At 41.3% G+C, this 27,806-nt stretch overlaps 1 protein-coding gene across 2 annotated transcripts in view; it reads right to left on the bottom strand.

The window, feature by feature from the left end:
* The window catches only part of LOC126272266 (uncharacterized), a 379,755-nt gene extending 355,867 nt beyond the window's left edge, over positions 1-23,888 (bottom strand). For both annotated transcript variants that reach the window (XM_049975005.1, XM_049975006.1), the window contains exons 1-2: positions 23,669-23,888; positions 20,364-20,450 (exon numbers count right to left, since the gene is read on the bottom strand). In XM_049975005.1, coding sequence (XP_049830962.1) covers positions 20,364-20,393 — 30 coding nt within the window. In that variant the 5' untranslated portion in view covers positions 20,394-20,450; positions 23,669-23,888. The remainder of the gene's footprint in view (positions 1-20,363; positions 20,451-23,668) is intronic.
* Positions 23,889-27,806: the final 3,918 nt, after the last annotated feature.

Raw genomic sequence — 27,806 nt, 5'->3', positions numbered from 1 at the left:
GGGCAGAAAGGGGTGTTGCTCCCAAAGAAGGTGGTGCAGGAGCAACAGGGAGGAGGGAAGTGCCGCCTATCAACAGGGGGGGGGGGGGGGGGGGGCAGGTGTAGTCTTCTGGTTCCGGGAGGTGACAGGAATGCGAGGAACTGATGGGGCGACAACTGTTCTCATAGATGCGGTATAAGAGGAGGTCATAGCCACAAGACGTAGGCGCACAGATTACCTCTTAGCCTCAGCGTAGGTCAGTTGGTCCAGGGTCTTATGTTCCATGATTTTCCTCTCTTTCCGTAAAATCTTGCTGTTTGGCAAGCAAGGTGAATGATGCTCTCCGCAGTTTACACAGATGGGGCACCAAGCACATGGAATATTGGGATGTGATGGACGTCCACAATCTCGACACATGATGCTGGAAGTACAGCGAGAAGACATATGGTCGAACTTCTAGCATTTAAAGCACCACACCGGGTGAGAGATATATGGCTTGGCATCACAGCGGTAGACCATCAACTTGACCTTCTCAGGCAATGTGTCACCCTCGAAGGCCAAGATGACGGCACCGGTGGCAACCTGATTATCCCTCAGACTCCGATGGATGCACCGGATGAAATGAACACCTCGCTGCACTAAATTGGCATGCAGCTCATCGACAGACTGTGAAAGAAGGTCCCTGTGGAATATAATACCCTGGGCCATATTTAAGCTCTTATGGGGCGTGTTGGTTACAGAAACATCCTCCAGCATGTCACAAGTGAGTAATGCCAGTGACTGGGCAAAGGATGCTGTTTTGATCAAGACTAACCCAGATCTCATTTTGGACAAGCCCTCCACCTCCCCAAATACTCTCAATGCTCAAAAAAAAAAAGCTGAGGATTCATGGGCATGAAAGATTCCCCATCAACTCTAGTACATATGAGGTACTGGGGCAAATATTCTTCACTGCCATCCTTAGCCTGGTGTTCCTACCATGGTGCGACCAGGGAGGGGAATGATTTGGTGTCATATTTCTTAGCACTGAAGTTAGACTTTGCCTGCTTACAGACTGCTGGTGGCGGACCACCAGCAACCGTGTCATCCTGATGCCACCCACTCCAACAAGGGGGCCTCGCCACGGGTGTCACCCAGCATCAGCAAGGGCCACCTGCCAGGATGGCCATTGTGGGGAGTCCTGACGTCCCAGGGAGATGGGCATCTACTCCATGGCATATGTGGGGAGTTAGTGGTGGAGGTATCAGCAGAGTGATCCCTGTGTTGTCAGGGGACTACAACCAACAGGGTACATGGCACCCCAGCACAACGGACTGGCTACCATGCTGGATACAAGTCAATGGTCTTCGTTGGCACAGAAAGCGACACTGCATAGTGTGTGATGGAAAATGAACCCAAGAAGGTGTCCTCACTCAAGAGATGGATAATGAGTGGGACTCCAATGCGACAATGAGAAAGTGGGCTATAGATCTCAATGCACGACGGACACGGTGCACCATGTAAGGCGCCCTTCCCCAATTGGCTCGCTCTTCGGGAAAATTTAGAATGATGTAGGTCAAACCCGACAGGAGACCATCACACAAAGGCCAAAACGTGAGAGACTCCTTTTAGTTGCCTCTTACGACATGCAGGAATACCTCAGGCTTATTCTAACCCCCAGACCAGCAGTGGGGATTACTATTAAGGTTATGTATTACATAGTTCATTTGGAGGGCACCACACATCTAACTGATGTGCTCTATGAAAGCCTATCTTCATTACATTGTTGTCTTTAACAAACTGTGACAAGAGCCTGAACTACAGGTGTAGATGCACAGGGGTGTGTATAACAACACCAAAATACTGTTATGTAATTTAATGTACAAATGGTGTAGGTTATGTCATGAGTTGTAATTTTTGTATACTGCACTCTGACTATGAACTATTTATGTTTTGGAGCTGATAGCAGCTACTAGCCAAAATCTGGATTTGCTCTAATAAAGATAGAAGATAAACGACGAATGTTGCTCTTTAACATTTTGAAATTTAAAAATAAACATGCCACACAGAAATAGTGCAAATGACCAAACCAAGTCACTACTTTAGGTTACCTGCGGCAAATCAAGTTTCCAACTCACTGTGACAAGAGACACTTGAGGTAGGACAGCAATGTGACAATAGCATGACTAAAGTCATTCACTAATTGGTTGTTGCAACGGCACCTGTGCCCTGAACAAGTAGGCATCAGTCGCCATTTTTCTGACCCAGGTATTGTTAGCATAGGTGCTATGTGTTTGTATTTTTCTGCTGTAATGTCATTTGTGTCCTTTAACAAAAGATCCTTTAGTTGGTCTCGGTAGTAACTTAAAGAGTTTGTTGTATACATAACCTACATTAATGTGTATAGGTCTAGTGAAGATGGTGAGTATACTGAAATTCGCGATACTGCCATTCGGCTTTGCACCGTTTTAATTACGATAGTCCGACAGTGTGACATGTATTACAGCCTGAGGTCAAGGTTAGGATAGAACATGATACTTTGGCTCAAGAATTGATAAATCCATCAAATGTGTCACTATAAAAAAAACTATTTTCCTAAACTGAAGACAGTAGGAAAGACTGATCTGTAGCATAGCTCAATGTTAGGTTACATTGTGAGTTGGCGAAGCAGAAGAATGTGTCATACGAGTCTACAGATACAATTACATATCTGGTAAAAGCACTATTTTTTCACTGCAGCTGACATTTCCAAGTCTTTTATATGTTTCGAGGTGTCAATAATGAGAACATCTCCATCTAAGCCCCATACTCCCAAAGAGATGCCGTTACTCTGTCAGGTATTGTTATGCAATGTTTCTGTGTTGTCCACGATGTCATTCATCAGTCTTTTTTCTCAAGACCCTTATCTGCACAATGTTAATAATGTTATCAGTCTGTTGGTGCAATACTGTGTTGTTTACTAATTCCAAACACTGTCGATACAGGACTTACGACATCATCTTATACCTACAGTCTATCACAGAATGCACGTGTTCCGCCACTGAATTGTGTATACGAGCGAAACAACGTCTTCCCTCCGCCTCGAATTTTCGGTCGGGCAGCTGACACATTATACATATGTAATATTACCCAAAACATTTGGTAGTGATTTGTCTACAGCATACCATAGTGTTTGCAAATTTACCTAACAGTTTTAGACATTTATAAAGATGCATTGAATGTGAAGCCATTGTTTGCTACGACAGATTAATATTAAAATTAAAAATACAGAAACAATTAGGTAATGGATTCACACATGATAATGATGAGCATAAATATGGAGTAATGCTGCAAGCAATGAACTTGAGACCTTGGACTAAACTAATATCAGTTTGTACCCACAGCTGATATTTTGGACATGACCAATACTAAATGTGAACCAAATAGTCTCCAAAGGAATACCAGCTTTAACTGCAGTATGGGGAGAGGGAATCTTCACCAGGCTTCATGCTGTGCAAACAGAACACAGGTGCTTCTAATGCCCACATTGCACAATTGAACGGGCTGATTTAAGTATCAAAATTTGAGGCAATGTACTCTATAGTGCAGAGGAAGCCACATATGGATACATATTCTGCAGGCCACTGAAGTGCATGGCTGCGTACAGTACAACTTTTTATGTATTCTTCCCATTCAATTCATGTACGGAGTATGAGAAGAATGACCTTAAATGTCCCAGTGCACAACTGTGATATGTAGGTGGCTGCAATATATTCCTAGATTTCTCAGTCGACTGCAGTTCTCAAAACTCTGTAACTAGGTTTTGAGAGATAACTAAAATCTCTCTCTGCCACAAGTTCAAACAAATTTGTTGCCATTCGTGCTACCCTTGTTACTAAATGTACAACACCCCGTCTCAGCACTATTTAGCATCGAACCCACACACTTGAATTGTACTGTAATATGGGATGCACAAGTGATATGTAAGCAGCCTGCTCTGTAGATGACCACATTTTTCCAGTATCCAGTCATCACTGCTTTTTCACACTTGAAAGATTCTAATTGTGAATCGACAATACTACAGTTGTAGGATACTATGTTTCTTGCATTTTGTGAAGTATACAGTTGTACATTTCTGAACATCTAAACCAAGCTGTCAATCTCTGCAACACTTTTGACACATTATTGAAGTCTGCCCAGATATTCAATCAGCTTTTCTTCATATTTTACTTCCTCATAGATAATTGCATCATCTGATAAATGTCTCAAGATCAATACCAATATCGACTGCCTGATAATTAATATGCAACACGAACTGGAAGGATCCTTTCCGGCCAAGATTATAAGCTGCATCTTTCCTACCAAGAAATCCCCAACTCGATTACGAATTTTGCTAAATACCCCAGGCAATCATACTTTAGAAAAGAAGTGTAGGTATCATATCGAATCTAATGCTTTTAGTAGGCAAGAAATTACTGCATCCGCACGACTTCCTTGAATCACATCCGCCGAGAGAAATGTGAGTCAGGTTTCACCTAACCATTGCTTTTTGAGGCCTACACCAGTTGGTGTGGACAAGGTCATCAGGTTTGAAATACCTTTGTACTGTGGTTACAGACTGAGAAAAATGTTCACTTTACTTGTGGCCATTTTAGTTGTCAGTGTCTGGGCTAGAGGTACATGACCACACCATTATCAGTGTTTTACCACAAATATTTAAGCTCTACTAGCAAATTATTACACAGAAAAAACACACACTCAAAAGATTTTCAGATAAAAAGGCATTCTCTGGTGCAAGTATTTATCTTAAAATTGACATGTTTTGCACTAGCGGTGCAGCTTCAGAATTCCTATAAATTGTCCATAATGTATAACATAAAGTTGTGATCACAAGTGTGTCCAACTCCTGCTAAGTATCTATTGACTTATGTAACTTACAGAAAGACCTCGTCTAAGGCGTCATTAATTGCACTAGTCGAAAAGTAAAAGTTGGCATAAGAGCCAACACCGTGTTACTAGAGAAGGCCGAAATGCACGCGTTTAGCTCATGCAGGCTGGCATGAGGAGGGAAGGAACATGAGGTCTGGAACATGACAAGATACTTAACTTTAATCCATTTATGATGAACGTTGCTTTTGACGGTACATGATTCACAATATTATCTGTTCAGGATACATAGTAACTGAATATGGCGCATTACTAGGTCGTAGCAAAAGACGTAGCTGAAGGCTATGCTAAACTGTCGTCTCTACAAATGAGAGCTTATGTATACAGTGAACCATCACTAACAAAGTCGGCTGTACAACTGGGGCGAGTGCTAGGGATTCTCTAGGCTAGACCTGCCGTGTGACGACACTCTGTCTGCCATCACTGATAGTGGCGACACACGGGTCCGACGTATACTAATGGACCGCGGCCGATTTAAAGGCTACCACCTAGCAAGTGTGGTGTCTGGCAGCGACACCACAGAATCGAGCATAACTGCAAGTGTGAAAGATAAAACTGGGAGCCTAAGAAAGTAAATAAAACTTCTATAACGATTCCTTCTAAAAGGGATAACTACTAAAACAGACTTCCCATATCTAAGAGCACAAAGAAGATAGCCGTAAGTTATTAATAGTCACACTCACCAAATCATTGATAAAACCGGTGTGTCAATAGAGTAGCATATCATAAAATAGTAAACAAAAAATTGCACTGTGCAGTGTGTCAACTGCAGCAGTGAGCCACATACTGATCTAACGTCAATAAGTAGCCCATTGTAAGTGCCAAGTGACTGCGATAATTTTGCCTGGTACGCGGTCACTATTCACGCACTGAAGAATAAAGAAAAACAATGGTAGAAGGTATTATTTAATAACTATTAATTTATTTGAACTACGTATTTCTGCCACTATTTTGTACTTCAATATGTGAATGATGGCCACATACTAGACACAAGCAGCACTGCCACTAGGCACTTACAATCAGCTGTTCATCAAAGTTAGATCAGTACGCAGTTTGCTGTCACAGCTGACACACCGCATAGTGTCCAGGTATACGGACAGTCTGTTCTAGTAGTTATCTGCTAGAAGAGGAGTTTTTTAAAAAAAAATTATTTATCTTTCCAGGCTCCCAATTTTATATTTGCAGTTACGCTCCATTCGATGTTTACTTTCCAACTAGTGTTATTTACAATGCTTGAGGCAATTTCTTTTTATAGGGCACAGAAGTCAATAGTTACTTATCAGGGATGGGACAGGCTCGTGGTCAAAAATTCACGTAATACATATCTTATGATTAATTTACAGGAATTCTGAAGTTGCACCACTAGCACACAATACATCAACTTTCAAATGAATATGTGCAACATAGACTGCCCTTTTATCTGAAAACTGGATTACTGTTGCTGAACCACCCTGGAGGTGGAGTGGAAAAACATACACTCAATAAACATGTAAAATTAATAGCATAGTTCTGTGAAAAGTACATGTGCACATAGAAGTGTCAGTTAACACAATAAAATAAAGAATTTTTTCATCTTCGGTATAGCAGTCTGGAGGTGAATTAGGCATTTACACAACACAGTATTCTCACTCAAAATAAAGGCCAGGTTCCCAGCTATGTACAGCTTGTGAGGGAATCTTATACTGTTCTTCCTGCAAAATAGTGATAAGTTCAGATAATGACATTGGAGGTGGATAGTGATCGTCCATCTTTCTCTCCAGCATATCTCCGAGACTCAATAATATTAAGATACAGTGACTGTATTGGCCAGGGGAAATGAAACAATTCCTCCCCATGCTCACAAAACAAGTCCTGGGAGATGTAACATGTGTGAACTGGGGCCCTGTCATCTAATAGCACAGCATCGTCACTGGAGAACCAATGTCTACTATGGGATGGACCTGATCGGATAAAATGGTCACATCATCCTTTGATGTAAATTTTTCATCACAATCCTCTTCAGTGACAGTCTGCCACAATCACACAACACACTATTTCATCTCCAATGTGACTTACTGGATAATGGTTTTCAGCTTTCCCTGTATGCCACATGAATCTTTGATACAGTGCCTCTTGAAACACCAAACACTATGGCAACTTTCGTTATAGAGGCACCCACCATACAAGCACCCACAATTTGTCCACATTTGAATTCTCATAGCTTCAACATAATGCACTCAGAACAACAAAGAATACTATCCTGGCAGTGACTGACACTTGCAACATATTGAAGATATTGCACACGTGCCGTTCGTGGTCAACTACAACAGCGCAACCTGCAGGGTCAGCTAATGTCTACACGTTTGTTTGAGCACACATCTGGTGCGGTGTTTCCATGATTTTGTCCAGCCCTTGTTGTTGTTTTTGTTGTTGTGGTCTTCAGTCCAGAGACTGGTTTGATGTAGCCCTCCATGTTACTCTATCTTGTGCAAGCCTCTTCACATCCGAGAAACTACTGCAACCTACAGCCCTCTGAATCTGCTTAGTGTATTCATCTCTTGCTGCCCCTCTATGACTTTCACCAACCACGCTTCCCTCCAATACTAAATTGGTGGGCCCTTGATGCCTCAGAATGAGTCCTACCAACCAATCCCTTCTTCTAGACAAGTTGTGCCACAAATTCCTCTTCTGTGCAATTCCATTCAGTATCTCCTCAGTGGCTACATGATATATCCAGCTAATCTTCAGCATTCTTCTGTAGCACCACATTTCAAAAGCATCTATTCTCTTCTTGTCCAAACTACTTATCTTCCATGTTTCACTTCCACACATGGCTACACTCCATACCAATACGTTGAGAAAAACTTCCTGACACTTCAATCTATACTCAATGTTAACAAATTTCAGAAACGCTATTCTTGCCATTCCCAGTCTACATTTTATATCCTCTCTACTTTGACCATTATCAATTATTTTGCTCCTCAAATAGCAAAACCCATTTACTACTTTAAGTGTCTCATTTCCTAATCTAATTCCCTCAGCAGCACCCGAATTAATTTGACTACATTCCATTATCCTCGTTTTGCTTTTGTTGATGTTCATTTTATATCCTCCTTTCAAGACACTGTCCATTCCCTTCAACTGCTCTTGCAGGTTCTTCGCTGCCTGACAGAATTACAATGTCATTGGTGAACCTCAAAGTTTTTATTTCATCTCCATAGATTTGAAATTTTTTTGTTTCCTTTACAGCTTGCTCAATATACAGATTGAATAACATTGGGGAGAGACTACAACCCTGTCTCACTCCCTTCCCAACCACTGCTTCTCTTTCATGTCCCTCGACTCTTATAACTGCCATCTGGTTTCTGTACAAATTGTAAATAGCCTTTCGCTCCCTATATTTTACCCCTGTCACCTTCAGAATTTGAAAGAGAGTTTTCCAGTCAACATTGTCAAAAGATTTCTGTAAGTCTACAAATGCTAGAAACGTAGGTTTGCCCTTCCTTAATCTAGCTTCTAAGATAAGTCGTAGGGTCAGTATTGCCTCACGTGTTCCAACATTTCTATGGAATCCAAACTGATCTTCCCCGAGGTCGGCTTCTACTAGTTTTTCCATTCGTCTGTAAAGAATTCATGTTAGTATTTTGCAGCCATGACTTACTAAACTGATAGTTGGGTAATTTTCACACCTGTCAACACCTGCTTTCTTTGGGATTGGAATTATTATATTCTTATTGAAGTCTGAAGGTATTTCACCTGTCTCATACATCTTGCTCACAAGATGGTAGAGTTTTATCAGGGTTGGCTTTCCCTCAGCTATCTAATGGGATGTTGTCTACTCCCGGGGCATTATTAACTCACGTCTTTCTGTGCTCTGTCAAACTCATCACACATTATCATATTTCTCATTTGATTTTCATCTATGTCCACTACCATTTCCATACTATTGCTCTCCAGTACATCATCCTTGTATAGACCCTCAATACACTCCATCCACCTTTCTGCTTTCCCTTCTTTGCTTAGAACTGGTTTTCCATCTGAGCTCTTGATATTCATACAAGTGTTTCTCTTTTCTCCAAAGGTCTCTTTAGTTTCCCTGTAGGCAGTATCTACCTTCCCCTAGTGATGTATGCCTCTACATCCTTACATTTTTTCTCTAGTCATCCCTCCTTAGTCATTTTGCACTTCCTTTCAATCTCATTTTTGAGACGTTTGTATACCTTTTTGCATGCTTCACTTACTGCATTTTTATATTTTCTCCTTTCATCAATTAAATTCAATATTTCTTCTGTTACCCAAGGATTACTACTAGCCCTCGTCTTTTTACGTAATTGATCCTCTGCTGCCTTCACTATTTCATCTCTCAAAGCTACCCATTCTTCTTCTACTGTATTTCTTTCCCCATTCTTGTGAATCAGTCCCTAATGCTCTCTCTGAAACTCTGTACAACCTCTGTTTTTTTTTTCAGTTTATTCATGTAGCATCTCCTTAAACTCTTACCTTTTTGTAGTCTCTTCAGTTTTAGACTACAGTTCATAACCAATTAATTGTGGTCAGAGTCCACATCTGGCCCTGGAAATATCTTACAATTTAAAAACCTGATCTGCAACCTTCCAGTGTCTCCAGGCCTCTTTCACATATACAACCTTCTTTCATGATGCTTAAACCAAGTGTTAGCTATGATTAAGTTTTGCTCTGCACAAAATTCTACCAGGCACTTTTATTCCACCCACTTTTATTCCTTACCACCATTCCATATTCACCTACTAGTTTTCTTTCTCTTCCTTTTCTTACTATCGAATTCCAGTCCCCCATGACAATTAAATTTTCATCTCCCCTCACTATCTGAATGATTTCTTTTATCTCATCATACATTTCTTCAATCTCTTTGTCATCTGCAGAGCTAGTTGGCGTATAAACTTATACTACTGTGGTAGGCATGGGCTTCGTGTCTTATCTTGGCTACAGTAATGCATTCATTATGCTTACCTGTGATCCTATTTTTTTATTTATTATTAAACCTACTCCTGCATTACCCCTATTTGATTTTGTATTTATAACTCTATATTCACCAGACCAGATGTCTTGCTCCTCCTGCCACCGAACTTCACCAAGTAACGTTATATCTAAATTTAACCTATTAATTTCCCTTTTTAAAATTTATAAACTACCTGCCCGATTAAGGGATCTGACATTCTACGCCCCTATCTGTAGAACGCTGGTTTCGTTTCTCCTGATAACGACGTCCTCCTGAGTAGTCCCCGCCCGGAGATCTTAATGGGGGACTATTTCACCTCCGGAATATTTTACGCCGTCATCATTTCACCATACAGTAAAGCTGCATGTCCTCGGGAAAAATTACAGCTGTAGTTTCCCTTGCTTTCAGCTGTTCACAGTACCAGCACATCAAGGCTGTTTTGGTTAATGTTATAAGACCAGATCAGTCAATCATCCAGACTGTTGCCCCTGCACTACTGAAAAGGCTGCTGCCCCTCTTCAGGAATCGCACGTTTGTCTGGCCTCTCAACAGATACCCTTCCATTGTGGTTGCACATATGGTATGGCATCTGCATCATTGAGGCACGCAAGCCTCCCCACTAACGACAAAGCCCATGATTCATAGGGGGCCAACCCTTGTACATATGAAGAACAGATATCTCTTATGTATCTCAGTGGAATGAAGACATATCTATTCTCCAACACTTGTACATACACAGAACGGATACGTCTTCATCCCACTGAAGTACGAATTAATCGTATTTAATGGAAGGCCCTTCCTTTGCATTCTGTTTCTGACAAACACTAATGTCTCGTTATGGTCGTATAAACATACAAACAGTACATATGCATTTTTGATGTTGAAATGTTATTAATCACTGTATCTGGAAAACGAACCTTGGTTGTGGTGACAAAATTACATCAATTACTCACATTTCTTCATTTCCTGCTTTTTGTGATAAGAGTTTTTTAGTTATTGATCTATACAGCACTTTGGCACTGCCTGCAATGATATATTGCTACTGATTTCATCTCAAATGCAAAAATCCACATTGCAGAAGCAGATTGAGCTGTAGCGTAGTTTGATGTCTATGTCAGCCTAGACACTATTGGCTTCATTTATTATTATTATTATCATCATCATCATCATCATCATCATCATCATCATCATCATCAGAATCATCATCATCATCATCAGAATCATCATCATCATCATCAGAATCATCATCATCATCATCAGAATCATCATCATCATCGTCATCACAGAATGTCACACTGATCGGTTCCACAACCACCTACTGCACAAATTATAGAACATAAACAGAGTGTTTGTGCACAGACTTCACTGCAGTTAACATATCCCATTCTCTACACTTGCTTTTATCATCACTGGTCATGTGTTCTCTAGCAACTGTTGTTTGTTATGTTGGAACTGGCAGTCATCAGTCATTAGACAGCTGTTTATCACTGGCAGCCCAGAAGGCTATGGAGCTGGGACTAAACCCACAATGAAGAGGCAAACATCCCCAGGGAGGAAAAATGGCTCTCCCAGCATTCCACTTGACTCTGCCTAAAAAGGCAGCGAGACAGCACGGAGACACCCCAAAATGATAACGCTGGTCTGTGAAGGGTGCCATTTAAATTGTTGGAGCTCTCATTGGCAGTCCGGAATAGCGACTGCTACATCCTTGGTCCATCACAGTGCCGGTCAATGACTAGGGGGACCTGTGGATAGTGGGATACCAGTGCCAGCAGCACGAAGAACAGAGACATCTTGCACTATCGCATCAAAACAATGTGAGATAAAGGTGTTGAAGTGCACAGCAGACGTATATAAAGGACAATTGGCTCTGCAGAATGCCCAATGTGGGGGCCTGTGTCTGTCTGCTGGCAGCACAGAACAACAGACTCACGAGAAAGTGGTCACTGTCACTAAGATCATCATAGGGTGACCAACATACAGAAGTCGTGAGACCAGGGGAGGTCTATAGGATAAACAATGCCATCAGTGGTACTGAAGGAGATCTGTCATTGAGGAGAAACAAATGAAAGTCTCTAATGAGTTGCTCAATTAGAAGACCTCTGTCTGTCGAAGTGGCATTCCCCCACAGGGAGTGGCATGCATTGAAGTCTCCGAGGAGGAGATATGGGGGTGGGAGCTGCTGTATTAAGGTAGGCAGATCAACACAAGGAAATGGCCTACCTGGAGGGAGGTAGACTTTGAAAATGGTGATTGCTGGGGTCATTCGCACTTGTACCATTATTGCTTCCATGTAGGTACGGAGGGGGATCCAGTCACTAATGACATCGGTGCAAATCAAAGTGCAGACCCCTCCAGACGTTATCCTGTGCCCAGCGCAATTCTGAAAGAATGCCTGATAACCATGAAACACTGGAGAGTGGTCATCATGGAAGCGCATTTCTTGAAGAGTAAGACAGAACACAGAATAAAAGGAAACAAGTTGTGTTTAAGATAGGTGACAGTAATATTTGTTGCAAATCCACTGAATTATCGTGTGGCGGGAGTCAAGGTTAGGCATAAAGAAGCCAAGGGGAAGTAATGTCATCATGTCAGTGGCCATCAACGAGGATGGGGTGACATCCATAAACAAGATGTCACACTGAGGTGAAGGGGGAGATGGCACCTCTGAGGGCACCAGAGGGGCCTTGTCCTGAGACTTATGTTTCTTCTTTTTCTCTTTTGGAGGTTGAGGAGGGCAGGCTTCTGAAAGATCCAGGACCAAAAGAGAGGAGGGTGACCTTGCAGTGCACAGACAATGCGCCCCATGGCTAAGTTGTGCCTCCGCCACAAGACATGTCAGGTAAAGGGGTCCCGGGCTAAAGCCTCATCACTGGTGTGCACCGAAGAATGGGGGTACTTCTTCAGCTGGGGAGGGGGAGTGAAATCCAGAGGGAAGGGCATGGGAACTGCAGGGGAGGAGGAGATGAAAGGGTGAAAGGGCTGAGATATAGAAGAGATAGGACAGGGAAAGGATGTAACAGAGGCAAAAGTAGAAGAAATCGAAAATGGGTGGAGTCGGTAAAATTTTTGGCAAGCCTCAGCATATGACAGACAATCCAGGGACTTGTACTCTTGGATCTTCTTCCCTCTCTCCGTAAGCTGGGCAATCTGACAAGCGATGAGTGTGATAGTCGTGACAATGGACACCACAGATCATGGAACACAGGGTCTTCCCTCGTGTCCACAGCTGCCACACAGAGGTCTGCCGTAGAGTGGGAAGATATATGCGTAAAACGCAAGCACTGAAAGCACCTCACAAGTGGTGGGACATAGAGCTTCACATCATATTGGTAACACACAAACTCAACCTTCTCTGGGAGGATACCCACACGAAAGCCAGAACAAGGCTGGCAGTATTGGTGCGGTTATCTTTACGACCTTTCTGCACATGCCCATCAAAATGAACGCTGCGTCGCTCCAGATTAGCCCAGAGTCTGCAGGACAATCACTCCCTGTACCATATTCTGGAACTTGTGAAGGGTAATAAACACCAGGACATCTTCAAGGTGATCACAAGCACCGAGGGCTGCAGACTGGGTAGCACAAGCAGCTTTGATCTACAGGGAGCCCGACTGCATCTTATCGAGATACTCCACTTCGCCAAACTTGTACACAATATTCTCCACAAAAAACAACAGTTTTGTGGCAGTGAATGTGTCCCGGCCATCCTAGTACAGACAGGTGCAGACAGGTAAGACGGCAAGCCTGGTCCTCCTCCTGGGATGTATCCAGGTAAGGGAAGACTGAATGGTCATACAAAGCAGCATTCTAAGAGCCACTACTACTCGAAGAGATGGCAGTTCAAAAATGTCCAGATTTTTGCACTTAGATACGCTTCATGCAACAAGCATATGCCCTGATACCACCCACTCTGACCACGGGATCTCCCCATGGATACTACCCACCCACAGCAATGGCTGTTTGGCACAGCAGCTGTTGCTGGGAGATCTGATGCTCCAAGATGACAATCAATCCCTCCTGGGCATACATGGAGAAGGGACACCTCAGGTATCAGTAGTGTAATCTCTGTGTTGTCGGTGAGCTCAGCCAAATGGGCATATAACACCCCACCAACATACTGGCTGCACATGCTGGTGATCGGTTGGGTTTGAGGGGGGATATGACAGGAAATGGAAAGTGCCAGTAAGGGGAGGGAGAGAAATCCATGCCATAGATACTAGGGAGGAAGTTCTTCCCCAAATGACTCACACTAAAGACAGAAAATTTAGAAGTGGAAGTCAAACTCCAAGGGGGGACCAGAAACGCCAAAAATTATGAAAGAGAAGAGGCAAGAGGAACAAATCCACAAGGAACGCAGGGAACCAGGTGGATAGCCAGGTCAATGTAAGAAAGAAAACCCAGAGAGGGGAAGGAGGGGGCAGCAGTGAAGGAGCGAGGATGAGGAGGGAGGGGCATGGTGGAGGAAATGCAGTCTGGGAAGGAAGAATGGGGGTGGGGGAGGGGGTGGGGGAGGGGGTGGGGGTCGGGGTGGTGGTGGTGGTGGTGGTGGTGGTGGTGGTGGTGGTGGTGGTGGTGGTGGGGGTAGGGGTAGGGGTAGGGGGGAGGAAAGCACAAATAGAGGCCATGACTCCAGTGTGTCAGTCCACTATCCCACAGTGGTACTCTGACTGGCCATATCCAGACGGATCTTAGCAACGCTTGCACATAGATTTTGCTGGGCCACACTGGAACATACAGGGATTGCAGATTGGAATTGTGTGTGGCGTCTGAGCTACTGTCCCATTCCATCTACATGATCCACTGTTTGATGGGGTTACACAGGTGGCATCAGAAGCCGCTTCGGCCAATCCACTTGGAAGATTCTTCCATGCCTTTTGGTTCACAGATCCAGCACAAAGACAGGGCATGCGGCAGCCACCGTTACAGTCGCAGACAACGCCTCCGACAGCACATGGGAAATGCTCACGGACATCAGCCTGGTGTCGCCATCACTGTCAAGTTGTGCTGGCAGCCTGTGATGCTGCTAGCAACAGGGTCACATCTGCCCACCCAGCCAGAGGACCCAGACATCGTCCTCTGCGGCCCACCTGTCGTATCGTCTGCCTCTGCATCTACGAGTGCCAATGCGCACTCTGCGGTCGGTTTCCCGGTCGGCATTTCCGACCGAGCACAGTGTGTATACCAGTGTGAGGGTGCGTGCTCAGCATCTACCTCTGCGACTGTGTCAGCATTCTTTCCTCCCCTCAACCGTCACTTTCCATTTCCATACCCGACGTCGGGGCAGATTGCAGGCAAGGAGTGGGTGTGAACTGAGATGCCCCGTGCCATTAAATATCGAGAACAGTGCAAGAAGAATCGACCACAGCAGAGATACTACACAACACAGCCGTATTACAAGTTGCCAAGTAGATGAGAGGAAGGAGCCGAGCCTCCCATAGTTCTGAGGCGTCACCAGGGTCAGGAGGGCAGTTCTGGTTTGAGGTCAGATACTGCTCACTTCCAAGAAGCTCCTGTCAGAGTAAAGTCACTGTGCTGCCTACTCGCCAAGAGACAGCCTGTGTCAAACACAAATATGTGTGTGTGGTTTTGTAGCTACATCTGATAGATATAAGTTATAAGCCACTGTGATCGAAGATTATTTTACGTGGAAAGAGCATGCCAACTCCACTTGTAAGAAGATTAGCTGCAATATTTACTTACTGAAAATTCCCTCAAATCTATTAATTCCTTCTGTGGTCACACAATACACTCACATTTGGGACTGAAATTTAAGGTAGGTTAGCCACACTCTACACTGACAGGATATTCGGGGTTAAAAAAAGAGCATTTACAATAACTGCTAATATAAGCAAAGGCCAATATTGTAGTAACTACAGTGGAACCTCGCACAGTGTTTCAGAAGCTCACTCTTAGTGCGAAACATTCGTCAAGTGAAACAATTTATCCTCTATAAATTAATGTAAAATACGATTGTGCGTTATGTGCAGAAGAATTACTAAAAGGTTTATCTTATTCATACCATTTATTTAAAGAAAATTATACATACAGTTTTATATACTTTATTATTCACAACACATAACTAATTCTTTTTTGCTAGAAAGCTATCTATATAATTTGTTTCTGCCAACACTTCCAACATGTGGCAAAAATGAGACACAGCATTATGGTCAAATAAATTTTTAGCACCCGTAGCCATTGCTTTATTGGGGCGACGATTTTCAATGTATGATGCAACCAATTTCTGTGCTTTCAGTATTTCCCTTATTGCATCAAAATATTGCTGCTTCTGTTACTGCATCCTCCTCCTCCAAAATAGCTTCTCTCCGCAACTTCCTGCTGTGAAACACACTGCAACTCCATAAACTCTTTGGTGGCCAATTCTTGGCTGTGATGTTCCACAAGCTCACTGATATCATTGTTATCCGCTTCTAGTCCCATGCTCTTGGCCAGAGACACAATCTTGTTGACTACGAAGTCCACATGTACTAACTCAAATGCCTCAGAGTCACATTCAACAATGCACTCCGGCCAAAGCTTCTTCCAAGCAGAAGTTAGAGTTTTCTTGATAACCCCATCCCATGCCTTTTCAATCATCTTGATGTAGGCAATGATGTTGAAGTGATATTTCCAAATCCCTCTGAAAGTGAGATTGGTGGCTTCAGTCAACTCAAAGCAATGCCCAAAGAGTGCTTCAGTGTAGAACTTCTTAAACTTGGAAATAATTTGCTGGTCCTTACGCTGGAGTAACAGTGTGGTGCTGGGAGGCAGAAATTGGATCTTGATGAACTGAAATTCTTTAAGGAGGAGGTCTTGTAGACCTGGAGAATGGGCAGGAGTGTTGTCCACGGCAAGCAAAACACTGAATGGCAGATTCATCTCAAGCAAATATTTTTTCACTGAAGCACCAAACACTTGCACTGATCCAATCGCAAAATAGATCATGTGTCACCCAAGCCTTGTTGGATCTCCAATTCACGTTTAACCTGCTTTTCTGGAGTTTACACTTCTTGAAAACTTGAAGAGTTTCTGAATGGTAACAAGCAGTGATTTATTTTCAAATCGCCACTTGCATTGGCACAGAATAGCAGTGTGGCGTAGTCTTTCACTGGTTTGTGACTGGGCTAAAGTTTTCTGCTCTGCTGTTATGAAGGTATGCTTTGGCATCTTTTTCAAGAATAGATCAGTTTGTTTATTTGTTTTACTTTGTTTTAGGGCGCAAAAACAACTAGGGTTATACACGCCCATCTAAAAACTGAAGAACATGAAGGCAAAGAGAGCAGTTAAAAATGACTATACGCCAATCCCAATAGACGGAAGAGAAGAGCTGAAAACATGGACGTGGAGAAACGTCTACACAATATAATGCAGAGAGACAGAGATCCAGAATCAAAAATTAAACTGCATTTGCCATATTGCTACGACAGATGAAAAGTAAAATGCAGTTGAAAGACCGTGCATCATTCGTTAAAATGGCAGATAACTAAGATGGCAAACACAAACGAGAATGTAGGTAGTTAAGAATAGGGCATTCCGTCAGGAAATGGCAGATCGATAAAAGTTGAGCGCAATGCGCACAAAGTGGTGGGGCAGTACCACTTAACAAATGGCGATGTCTAAAAAGACAGAGGCCAATACGCAACCTAGTTAAAATGACTTCCTGGCAGTGAGGGGGCCGAGTGGTCATCCAAGCTACTGGGAGAGGCATGATAACCCAGAGCTTGTTCCCATGAAGGAAGGTCCAGTGGTGATGACAAAGTGACACCACCTGATGCATATGGCAACACACAAATCTCGGAGGGAATGTAAGAACTAGCAGGCTGATGTACGAGGAATGCAGTCTCGGCAGCAGCGTTTAAGTGGCCTCGTTTCCTGTCAGACGGAAGTGGCCAGGAACCCACATAAATATCACAGTGGCTCCATCAAGTGTGAACAAATGACAGCTTTCACGGACTCATTGCACTAAGGGATGGACGCTGTACAGCACAGAGAGGCTATGAATGGCACTAAGAGTGTATGAGCAGATGACGCAACTAAAAAGCTTGTGTTGACGGATGTGCAGTGTGGCCTGATAAAGGGCAAAGAGCTCTGCTGTAAATTCTGAGCAGTGTTCAGGAAGCTGATACCAAAAAATGTCGCCACCAATGATGAAGGCACACCCGATACCACAGTCAATCCGAGAGCCATCAGTGTACACAAAGGTACTATAATGAAATTCCACGCGAAGGCCAAGTAACTGAAGGCAATAGAGCGAGGCTGAAGTAGCGTCCTCGGGAAGCGAATGAAAGCCAAGGTGAACACAGGCTGCCATACGAATCCAAGGTGGTGAAGGCTTCACACTCACTGGGAAAGTTGCAGGTAATGTGAAGTTAAGCTGCCAGAGCAAGAGCCAGAGCCAAAAGCGAACTCCAGGAGGTAACAGAGAAGAGGGATGCACCCCAAACTGGCGACCAAAGGAGTATCAAAGAAGGAGGCGTAGGATGGGTGGCCACGCATGGCAGACAAACGGCACGCGTATCTGCTGACAAGAGAGTCACGGCCATATGACAGTGGTGGTTCTGCATACAGACTCAACTGGGCTAGTGTGAAAGGTGGCTGTGGCCAAACGGATGCCACAAGTGGGTACAGTATTGAGACAGGGTAAGAGAGACGGATGTGCAGATGGGTGAACGAAAAACACCTATAGTCTAGTTTTTAATGGAGAAAGGACCGATACAAACGGAGGAGGGTGGTTCGGTCTGCTTTCCAGGAAATACCATTGAGGACACTTAGGACACTGAGGGATCGCATATGGTGGGCTGCCAGGGAAGACACATGGGAGGATTAAAATAGTTTCCTATGAAGCATGAGCCCCAGGAATCTCATAGTTTTAATAAACAGAAGAGCAACAGGCCCAAGATGTGAAGATGGTGGAAGAAACCAACTGTGCCTCCAGAAATTCATATAAATGGTTTTGTCAGTGGAAGAAACAAAGCCATTGTCGATCCTCCACTAATAAAGATGATCGAGACATCACTGAAGATGTTGCTGTATGAGGCAAGCCCGTGGAGAACTGCAATAGATGGCAAAGTTGTGAACGAAAAGGGAGCCCGAGATGCCCAGCGGAAGACAGGCCATTATACAATTAATGGCAATAGTGAAGAGGGAAAACTGAGGTGCACCGTTTTCCTGAATAAAGGTGTCCGACAAGGCAGAACACAAATGTACCTGAAAAACTTTGTCTTTTTAAAAAAAAACTGAAGGAAACAAGGCATGCAGCCTCTGAAGTCCCATATGTAGAGTGTACAGTGGATGCCAGTCCTCCAGCAGGTGTCATTGGTTTTATGCAAATCGAAAAACACTGACACAGTCTGGGATTTCTGCAGGAAACCATTCATGATATGGGTGGACAAAGTGGTGAGATAATCGACTGCAGAACGCCACATTCAAAATCCACACTGTGCAGGGGCAAGGGCACAATGTCTGACATTCACAAATGAAATACACAAACCAAAATTTCCCAAATACCACCCACATAACATGAGTCATCATACTTCAAAGAATACGATGGCACATATTCTTCAAACCCTCAAAATTTTCAGGTAAGACTGAGACAGTAATACACACAACAAATACTTTATAACACTGGCTGCAAATGTTACTCTGAGATAAAGAAGTTGGCAAAGGAGAGGGAACTGTTTTGTGCAGCATCAAATCAGCTGAATATATATCATTAAAAAGCATGTAAATACTCAGCCTGTTGCCATGTTTAAATAAAGCTTCTGTTTAACAATCAGCAATCTTGTGTGGCATATAACATAAATGGTGTACAGCATTATATGTAATTAGTGACATGCAATTTATTTTTGTAACAAATTGTCTGAAAAAGAGTTATTAATTAATTAGTTTCTAGTATTCTCACTCAATACAAGTATTTTCTCTTTGGCTGAAAGACTGGTATGCAAATCAGCAAGAAGGAAAAACAACAGGCAGTGAAATATAAATGAACAAAAAACAATCATTATGCAATGGAAAAAAGTTATAAAATCAGCATTATTAACTGCTTCGAGTGGGGGCGAGGTGGGGAGGGAGAACCATGTTGGTATAAATGCACCAAGAGGCACAAACAATGAAATTCTTGTCTCGACTACAAAATATTCATTTTATTTCTTCCTTTCATGTTTCAGCTTTTTACCACTGTCAAACGAACAGAACACTGGCAATAAAAAGTAATGTGTCCAACTTACTCTTACCTGATGCTTAGTAAGCGTAAGTGGGACGTGATATTTTGTACTGGGTGTCCTGTTCCTCACTTAATTGCAAAATGCATGTGAGGAAGAAATAAAATAAATATTTTGTGGTCAAGGCAGGAGTTTCACTGTAAGTGCAAAATGTGAACACCAGATGCCATAAAGCTTTCGTACAATATGCACCCAAGATTGCAGGAGGGCACATGTGTAATATGGGGAAGTGCGCTTGGCAGAGGTTCCAGGAAACCAATTTGCTGCTCAGTCATTACTTAAAAACTAACTTAGTAACTTACCCTTTGAGCACCCCACTTGGAGTTATCCATATTGTCGCAAACTGCTAGCCCAAGGTTCCTTTATTTCACGTCTTCTCCTTCCTGGAACTATAAGGTCACTAGTTTAAGAGTCTACTAAACTAGTAAATGCAGAAGCTGTTTTATTCATTAACTAGTGAGTGTGAGAGAGAGGGAGAGGGGGAGAGGGAGGGGGAGGGGGGAGAGAGAGAGAGAGAGAGAGAGAGAGAGAGAGAGAGAGAGAGAGAGAGAGAGAGAGAGAGAGAGAGAGAGATGGGAGAGCAGGGACGGCAGCTGGGTGATTAATAGTAAAAGCTACTGCAATATCAGAACAGAACCCGCCTCCATGACCAAGGTCACTAACATATGCTTGTGCGGTGGCACTCGAACTGATGGTAAGCCAGTTTGAATCCTTATGGTGGAAAAAAATCTTCATTGCCAGTATTTGGCCGGCAAGGAGAGGAGAGGTGGTGACAAAGTTCCTGATCACGAGTTTGTGCCAATGTCTGGTTTAAGCACCAAACCTCTCCACACTATAAAGTGAGGGCATGTGTTGACGATGATCTATCCATCGATGGGGATGGTCAGTTTGGTGGCCGCCTTGGTGTTATTCGCAAGGAGTAGGCTATGTGCTGGCACTAGGTTTCACCCTCCACACACTCACAGTATTGCAAAAAATGTAATGGGGCTTCTTATAAATAAATACCAGTACAGTAAATAGTATAAACTATAAAAGCACTTGGATCTGCTCAAGAACAGTTTTGAAACAATGGGGCAAAAATTAACTTGTTAATGGAATTAGGGCCTACTGAAGGAAAAGAAGATCAAATAATAATGAATAAAATGCAAATTATAAAAAACTGTTACCAGCTGTTGCCTCATCGCAAACCATGTCAGTTTGATTAACAGGGAAAGTTCACCTCGCAATTGTGCCAGCATCAACTCTTTACTGGGAAGTGCACAATGGTGCTATACTCAGTAGACAATAAGACCAGAGGTGTACTACAGTTGAAATTCTTGGTTGTAGTGACAAAACTCCAAACAACAAAGTGCACATCTGAAACCTATGACAATTTTAACTTATCAGTTATCTGAATGTAGCTCCAGCCTGATAGTCATTAGTGTTGTTACATTTCCTTTCGCTAAGAATATGCCTAAGTTAACTGACAAAGAATGAAAATAGATTTAACACTGGCTAATATGACAAACCTCCAGTTTTCGCCTTTCTGTGTTTCCTTCAGTGAACTGTAATTAAATTTCAGACTAAATAAATGCAACAAAGATAGCAACATTGGCATAGATGTATGCATAGCAGACAACACCAAGTACACAAAATTCCGTGATATAATAATCAGTAAATATGTATTAATAACGAATTAAGAGGGTCCACCTTTTTGCAAGAAAACAACTTTCGTTAATAGCCTACTAAAATATGTTTCACCACAGTTGCTACAGCCTCAGCATTAATTTGATTGTTTTTTAAATTACATTTGTACTAGGCCAATAAATTTTTTAGCAGGAGAAAAGTAAGTAAGTGCCGCCTGGGATAAGTCATATACAACAATTATAAGCCTAAAACAAGGGCATATGATGCTATATTATTAGAAAATATAGTTTAAAGGTTATATTCTAAACAAAAATTCAGTTCAGACATTGCCCTAACACCTCACGTTGCAGACATCATGGCATATTAATTTTGATTTGTGACTGACTTTTGTTTGCAACCACAGGGGGCACACAATATAAAACAAGGCACAATACAAATGTAACTTAAAGAACAAAACACTGCTGTAACATATTCCGAACCTACATAAAATCTGAATGTATTTCAGAGATACAAAACAAATAACAATAACAACACTGAGGATGTCATATTAAAAAAAAAAAAAATGTTCTTGCAAAAAGGCTGACCTATTTTATTCATTATTACTTATATTCTGCAAGCATGAGCAAAGAGCATAAAATTCCATTAAAAATGAAACTGTAAATTGGATAAGCACATAGAATACATATGTGGAAAACTAATTTTTAACCTGTAACTCCCACATAAACTCAGATATCTAGACACAAATATTATAAAAATGATATACCATGAACTAATTCATTCTACATTAATTTATGCCAATTTCATGGGGAGGCACCTTCAAATCAAACATGAACAGAGACCCAAAATGTAAAAGAGAGCAATAGGAATGACAGCCAGTCTTAAATGGGGAAAATCATTAAGGCCAGCATTTAAAGCACTTAAACATTATGAAGCATGAACAGACATGAACTTTTCTGCTGGGCAGAATGAAAATGTTCTGAAAACTACATAAAAAAATCGTGACACGAGGAACTGTCACTATGAGCCCACAAACAACACTATAACAAGCCATCATATGTAGCCTATGTCCAAACGACCTACGAAAACTCCTATCAATCTTGTCAGGGATAAAAAAAATATATTTTCAAAACATTTTTGATAGAAAACTGTTACTACAGTATAAATGATTTTACTCATACCACAGCGTAACACAAATTACAATTAATATTATGTATAAAATGAAGATGTCGCTAATATATAACACAAAACCTGTTCATAAAAATGTGAGAAACTCTTACACAATACAGAATTTATACACGTACTGCATAGCTGCTTTAAGCAAAGTGGTAATTAAAATTGTCTAAGTCTAGAATATTGATGAACAAATAATAATTTGCTAAATCCTAGTTATTAAATACATGTTTACTTTTCAATGATTCTGATACGAATTTCGATTGATACACACAATGTACGTTGTCTATGGGTACAATAAACATGTAAATGAACTCAAATATGATGATAAAATATTAATACAAGGATAAGTCGGTTTGATGGCCCAAGAACGTCTAATAGTCTGCAATTAAAATCACAAAAACAGTAGCGCACTTTTGGAATCCAGACAACAACTCTTTAACCACAATTAATTCGTACCGGCACAAAGGAAAGTAATACGAAATTAGTATGAAATACTGATCATAAAGTGGCACATAGAGCCAACCAACTTGCACAACTGCAGAGAATTTATGTTTAACGTAGCCTATGACGCGAATTAAATTTATAACTGAGGGCAATCACAACTTTCATAAAATAATATTAAATGCGATAAGCCAATAGTTTGCAAATTGTATTACGCTATGTGAAAACAGAACCATTAGTTTTTCTAGTTTCCGTACGGTGTATCTGTAATCACTTTATATTTTCATATCTTGACCACTTAACACAAATTATAGGAAAGAATTATATATACAAACATAGTTACTTTTCAGTATGTTACGTTTAGTACCAGCATTTGTGTTTAGCGGGGAATAGCTGTCATAATAGATGTTGCGTGGTAGAAATTTAGGATAACTTTCGGAGATATTTCAAACGAGACCAGCATTCTGGGAGACGAAATATGTCAGAAGTGATACACACAGCATGTTTATTTCTGGCGAAAATATGCAAGAACTTGAACCGTTCGCGCTCAATACTTTCACAGTCATTTTTAGCGCCATGTTGTTTAGTACCATTCGACCGCGCTGGCACTATCACATTTCGACCTCTCGCTTCCAAATACAAATATAAAAGTTTTATTCCACTGTTGAGCATATTTACATGGAATTGGTGTCGTCAGGAATAACATAATAGTAATAATAACAGTAATAATAATATAAACTTCGGCATGACAAATATTATTAACTACAATATAATAATCCAAGATGGATACAATACGTATTTGTGCACATGTGAATAACAACAAGAAGTTTGCTAATAGATCAATTACAAGATCTATGTACCACATAGTTCAGTGAATGACAAATACATAATCAAACAGATAATTAACAATAAGTACATGAAAGAGTAATAAAATAGTGGCACAGTGTGGCATATATATAGTTTGCAGTTAATTTATAGTTCATTCTGATAAGGAGGATGGGTCATTTGTCACATACTCAAGGAACTCTTTGGCAGAGTAAATTACTCTACTTTTGATCCTCCTCGAAAGAACAGTTTTAAATTTATTTACTGACACTGTGCAGGCATTTTCAGTTAATTTCTTCAAGTAGATAGGACCAAGATATTTGTAGCTGTTATGTGTCTGCAAGCCTATCGTATGGTATATTAATTCTGTGTCCACTTCTTATGTTATGGTCATCAACTGTTCTCCTTAAGAAAAAATTTTCTCAGATTCTCTTTAATGAAGACATGGTAGTTGTAAATATACTGGCCAGGCACAGTCATTATATTTAATTTCTTAAAATAATATCGACATGATTCATGGGCTAAGTTCTGCTATGCACCTTATGGCTTTCTTTTGCCATTTAAACACTAATTTTGATGCTACGGAATTGCCCCACAATAGTATTCCATAACACAGGTGCGAATGAAATAATGCATAATATGCATATAAAAGAAGTTCTTTGCTGGCACTGCTCTTCAGCTTGTACAGCAGATATATGGCATGTGCCAATTTGCTACATACCTTCCCTGTGTGGGTATCCCAGACGAGCTTTTGATCTATATGAAATCATAATAATTTTACGGTTTTGTTATCATGACTGGAAGTATTCAGATTGAATAAATAGCTTTAGTTTTACTATCATTCTTCTGCAGTACATTTGCTGCAAACCAAGTAGTGCCCATCTCCAATGCCACTGCCATGCTGTGTTGCACATTTTTTTAGATTGGTATCACATGTGATGAGTGTTGTCTCATCAGCATTTAGCACTGCATCATATGATACAACTGCAGGTAAATCATTTATGTAACTAATGAAAAGGAAAGACCCAAGAACAAATCTTTGAGATATGGCCTTTACAACTGAGAGACATTCTGACATCAGACCTGTTAATCTTTTTCACTTTCATGTACATTTCCTTGTCAGCATTATTGTGCTTGGACATATCATGATAGAGTAGCATTATGATTCTTATTCTACTTTGATGTGGGTGTACCAGCTTTTTGGTTTTTTAGTTTGGGGTAACGATTTTGCTTTGATATTTTCTTGCAGCGTTTAGAACATGCTTCAAAATGTTTAGTTAACAGTTCTAGAAATTTGTTTGTAGATTCATTTGCACCCACAGTGGTTATTATTTTATCCCATTTTATTAAATTCAGTTCACTGATCAATTTGTTTAGCTCTGATTCGTTAATTGGTATTAGAATTTTTCTACAGTCTATGGAAGGGTTTGTCTGAGCCGTAGTCTGTAATGATCTGAAATGCCTAGCTTTATTGTGTTGAATTCTGTTTTGTTTAGATGAAAATTGCAAATTATGTTATCTAAGACATGCTTCCTGTTTTGTGGGTTTGACATTTACGCAACTGAAGGTAAGGGATTTTAATGTATTTAGTAAGTGATCAACATTTCTATTCTTAAACCTAATGTCTGTATTGTTATCACCAAATTTTAGTATTCTGTAATTCTTTCATTTGAGTAGCAAGAGTATCAGTTTCTCCAGAAGCTCCACAAACAGATCTTCATTGTTCTTCTATTAGAAGAACAAATGCGCCGGGAAAATTTCAGAAGTCACAGATCTTCATTGTGTTTTGGGGGACAGTATACTGAAGCTATTATCATTTCCAGGTTTCGCAACATTATGGATGTAGCTTCAAATTTTGCTTCTATGCACAGTCGACTTACATCTATAACTTCATAGGTTAGGTTCACACTATTTTGAACAGGTACAGATAAACCAACATGTTTAATACTTGTTCTACAGTAGCTAGTTGCCAATTCATATCCAAATGGTACACTTAATTTTAGTTCCTCATTGCTAAGTCAGTGTTCATTTATTGACATCACAGTGCAGCTTAAGTTTTCCAGTCAATACAGAATTAAATAATTGTCATGGCCTTTCGGTACAAGTTTCTTTGTAATTTGGAAATGAAGATTATTCAGTAGATAGGTATTTCTATTTGCAATTAGTAATTTTGGTTGTTTCTACAAGAATGTACCAAGTGTTGTAATGTTTTACTGCTGAATGATTGGTTTACAATATTGGCTATACTGTCGTAATATCGATTTTTCACCTCGGTCATTTGGGAATTGAGTGGAGCGGCGGTATTTCGTAGGTTTAGTGCGCAGACAAACATTTAGAGTAAGGCAGAGGCAGTAGAATGTGTTTGACAAAATCACTATTATGTAGCCACGGATTTTCAAAGCAAGCTCATACACTTGTGTCTCACGACCCGCTGGTCGCGATGCTGATTGGCTGAAAGTTAAATTCATGGCGTCCTGTACAGTAGCCCAGGCTGTTACAGCTCGTCGGCTCCGTTGTGAGCCGCAGAGCGCTCCCTGCTCCAGGGAGCCGTGTCGTTCGCTGTGGCCATTCAAGTGGGCCGACACGTGGCACGGCTGGCTGAGGCAGGCGGCAAGGAGAGCGTTTTGATGTGCCAGCTGAGTCTTACAAGATCGACAACCTCATACTCTTAGCTGCTAAGACGTGGTGGCATGCTACACCAGGAAATACGATGTTCAGGAAATAAATAAGAAACAACTGTTTTACCAGAAATTGCATACTAAATTTATTGGGCCTCTGTATCTTAAAATTTTCTTTTCATTACAAGATCGGGAATATCAGGCGTCAAAGTGTTCGCAGCGTTAATGCGGAGGATGGCCTTCATTGTTGCATCCTGAGGAAACGATCGTTCCTTACTTTTTACTCTTTTCATTGCTGAGAAAAGCTGCTCACTACAATACGTAAATCCAAACATCCACATGATCTGAGCGACATTGTTGTGAAGCTTGGGAAATGTTATTTGCTGTAATGAACGATACCATCGTGACAAATCCAGTGTGTTGTATAGTACCTCTCTTTCAACAAAGTTGAATTTTGCAAATCAATAATCTCCAAGTGAAGTGACGATGACAACACATCGGGGGAAACTGAAGAAGGAGTGCTGTACACCTTAAGTTCCATTTCCAAACTAGTGAGGTCTTGGAATTGTGTTTCAAACGACGTGATGATTTGCTTTAATTTTGCTTGGTAATCGCCGAAAGTAGTACCTTCAGGTAGCTTTAAAGAAGCAAGACGACTGAAGAACGTTAAATGTCCATTACTCATCTGCCTCTCAAATAAATGTAGCTTTTCCATGAACGCTTTGATTTGGTCATGCATGTCAACAATTAGCTGCCCTTTGCCCTGCAATGACAGATTTAAGTTATTCAGATGAATAGTTATGTCAGCTAGGAACGCCAGGTCTGATATCCATTTTATATCTTTCGGACAACGCATTTCTTCCCCTTTCATTTCGAGAAAAAGGGATATATCCTCACGAAAGGCAAAGAAAACATCAAGAACTTTTCCCCAACTCAGCCAACGAGCTATACTGTGGTAAGGTATACCCCATACTCCGCTTCCATATCTTTCAGGAATCCTTTGAATTGGCGATGATTCATATTGTGGCGCTGCACAAAATTCACACACTTCACCACATCTTT

Source organism: Schistocerca gregaria, chromosome 5, assembly GCF_023897955.1.
Source record: "Schistocerca gregaria isolate iqSchGreg1 chromosome 5, iqSchGreg1.2, whole genome shotgun sequence".
Lineage (NCBI taxonomy): Eukaryota > Metazoa > Arthropoda > Insecta > Orthoptera > Acrididae > Schistocerca > Schistocerca gregaria.
This window is presented reverse-complemented; position numbering and strand designations above follow the sequence as displayed.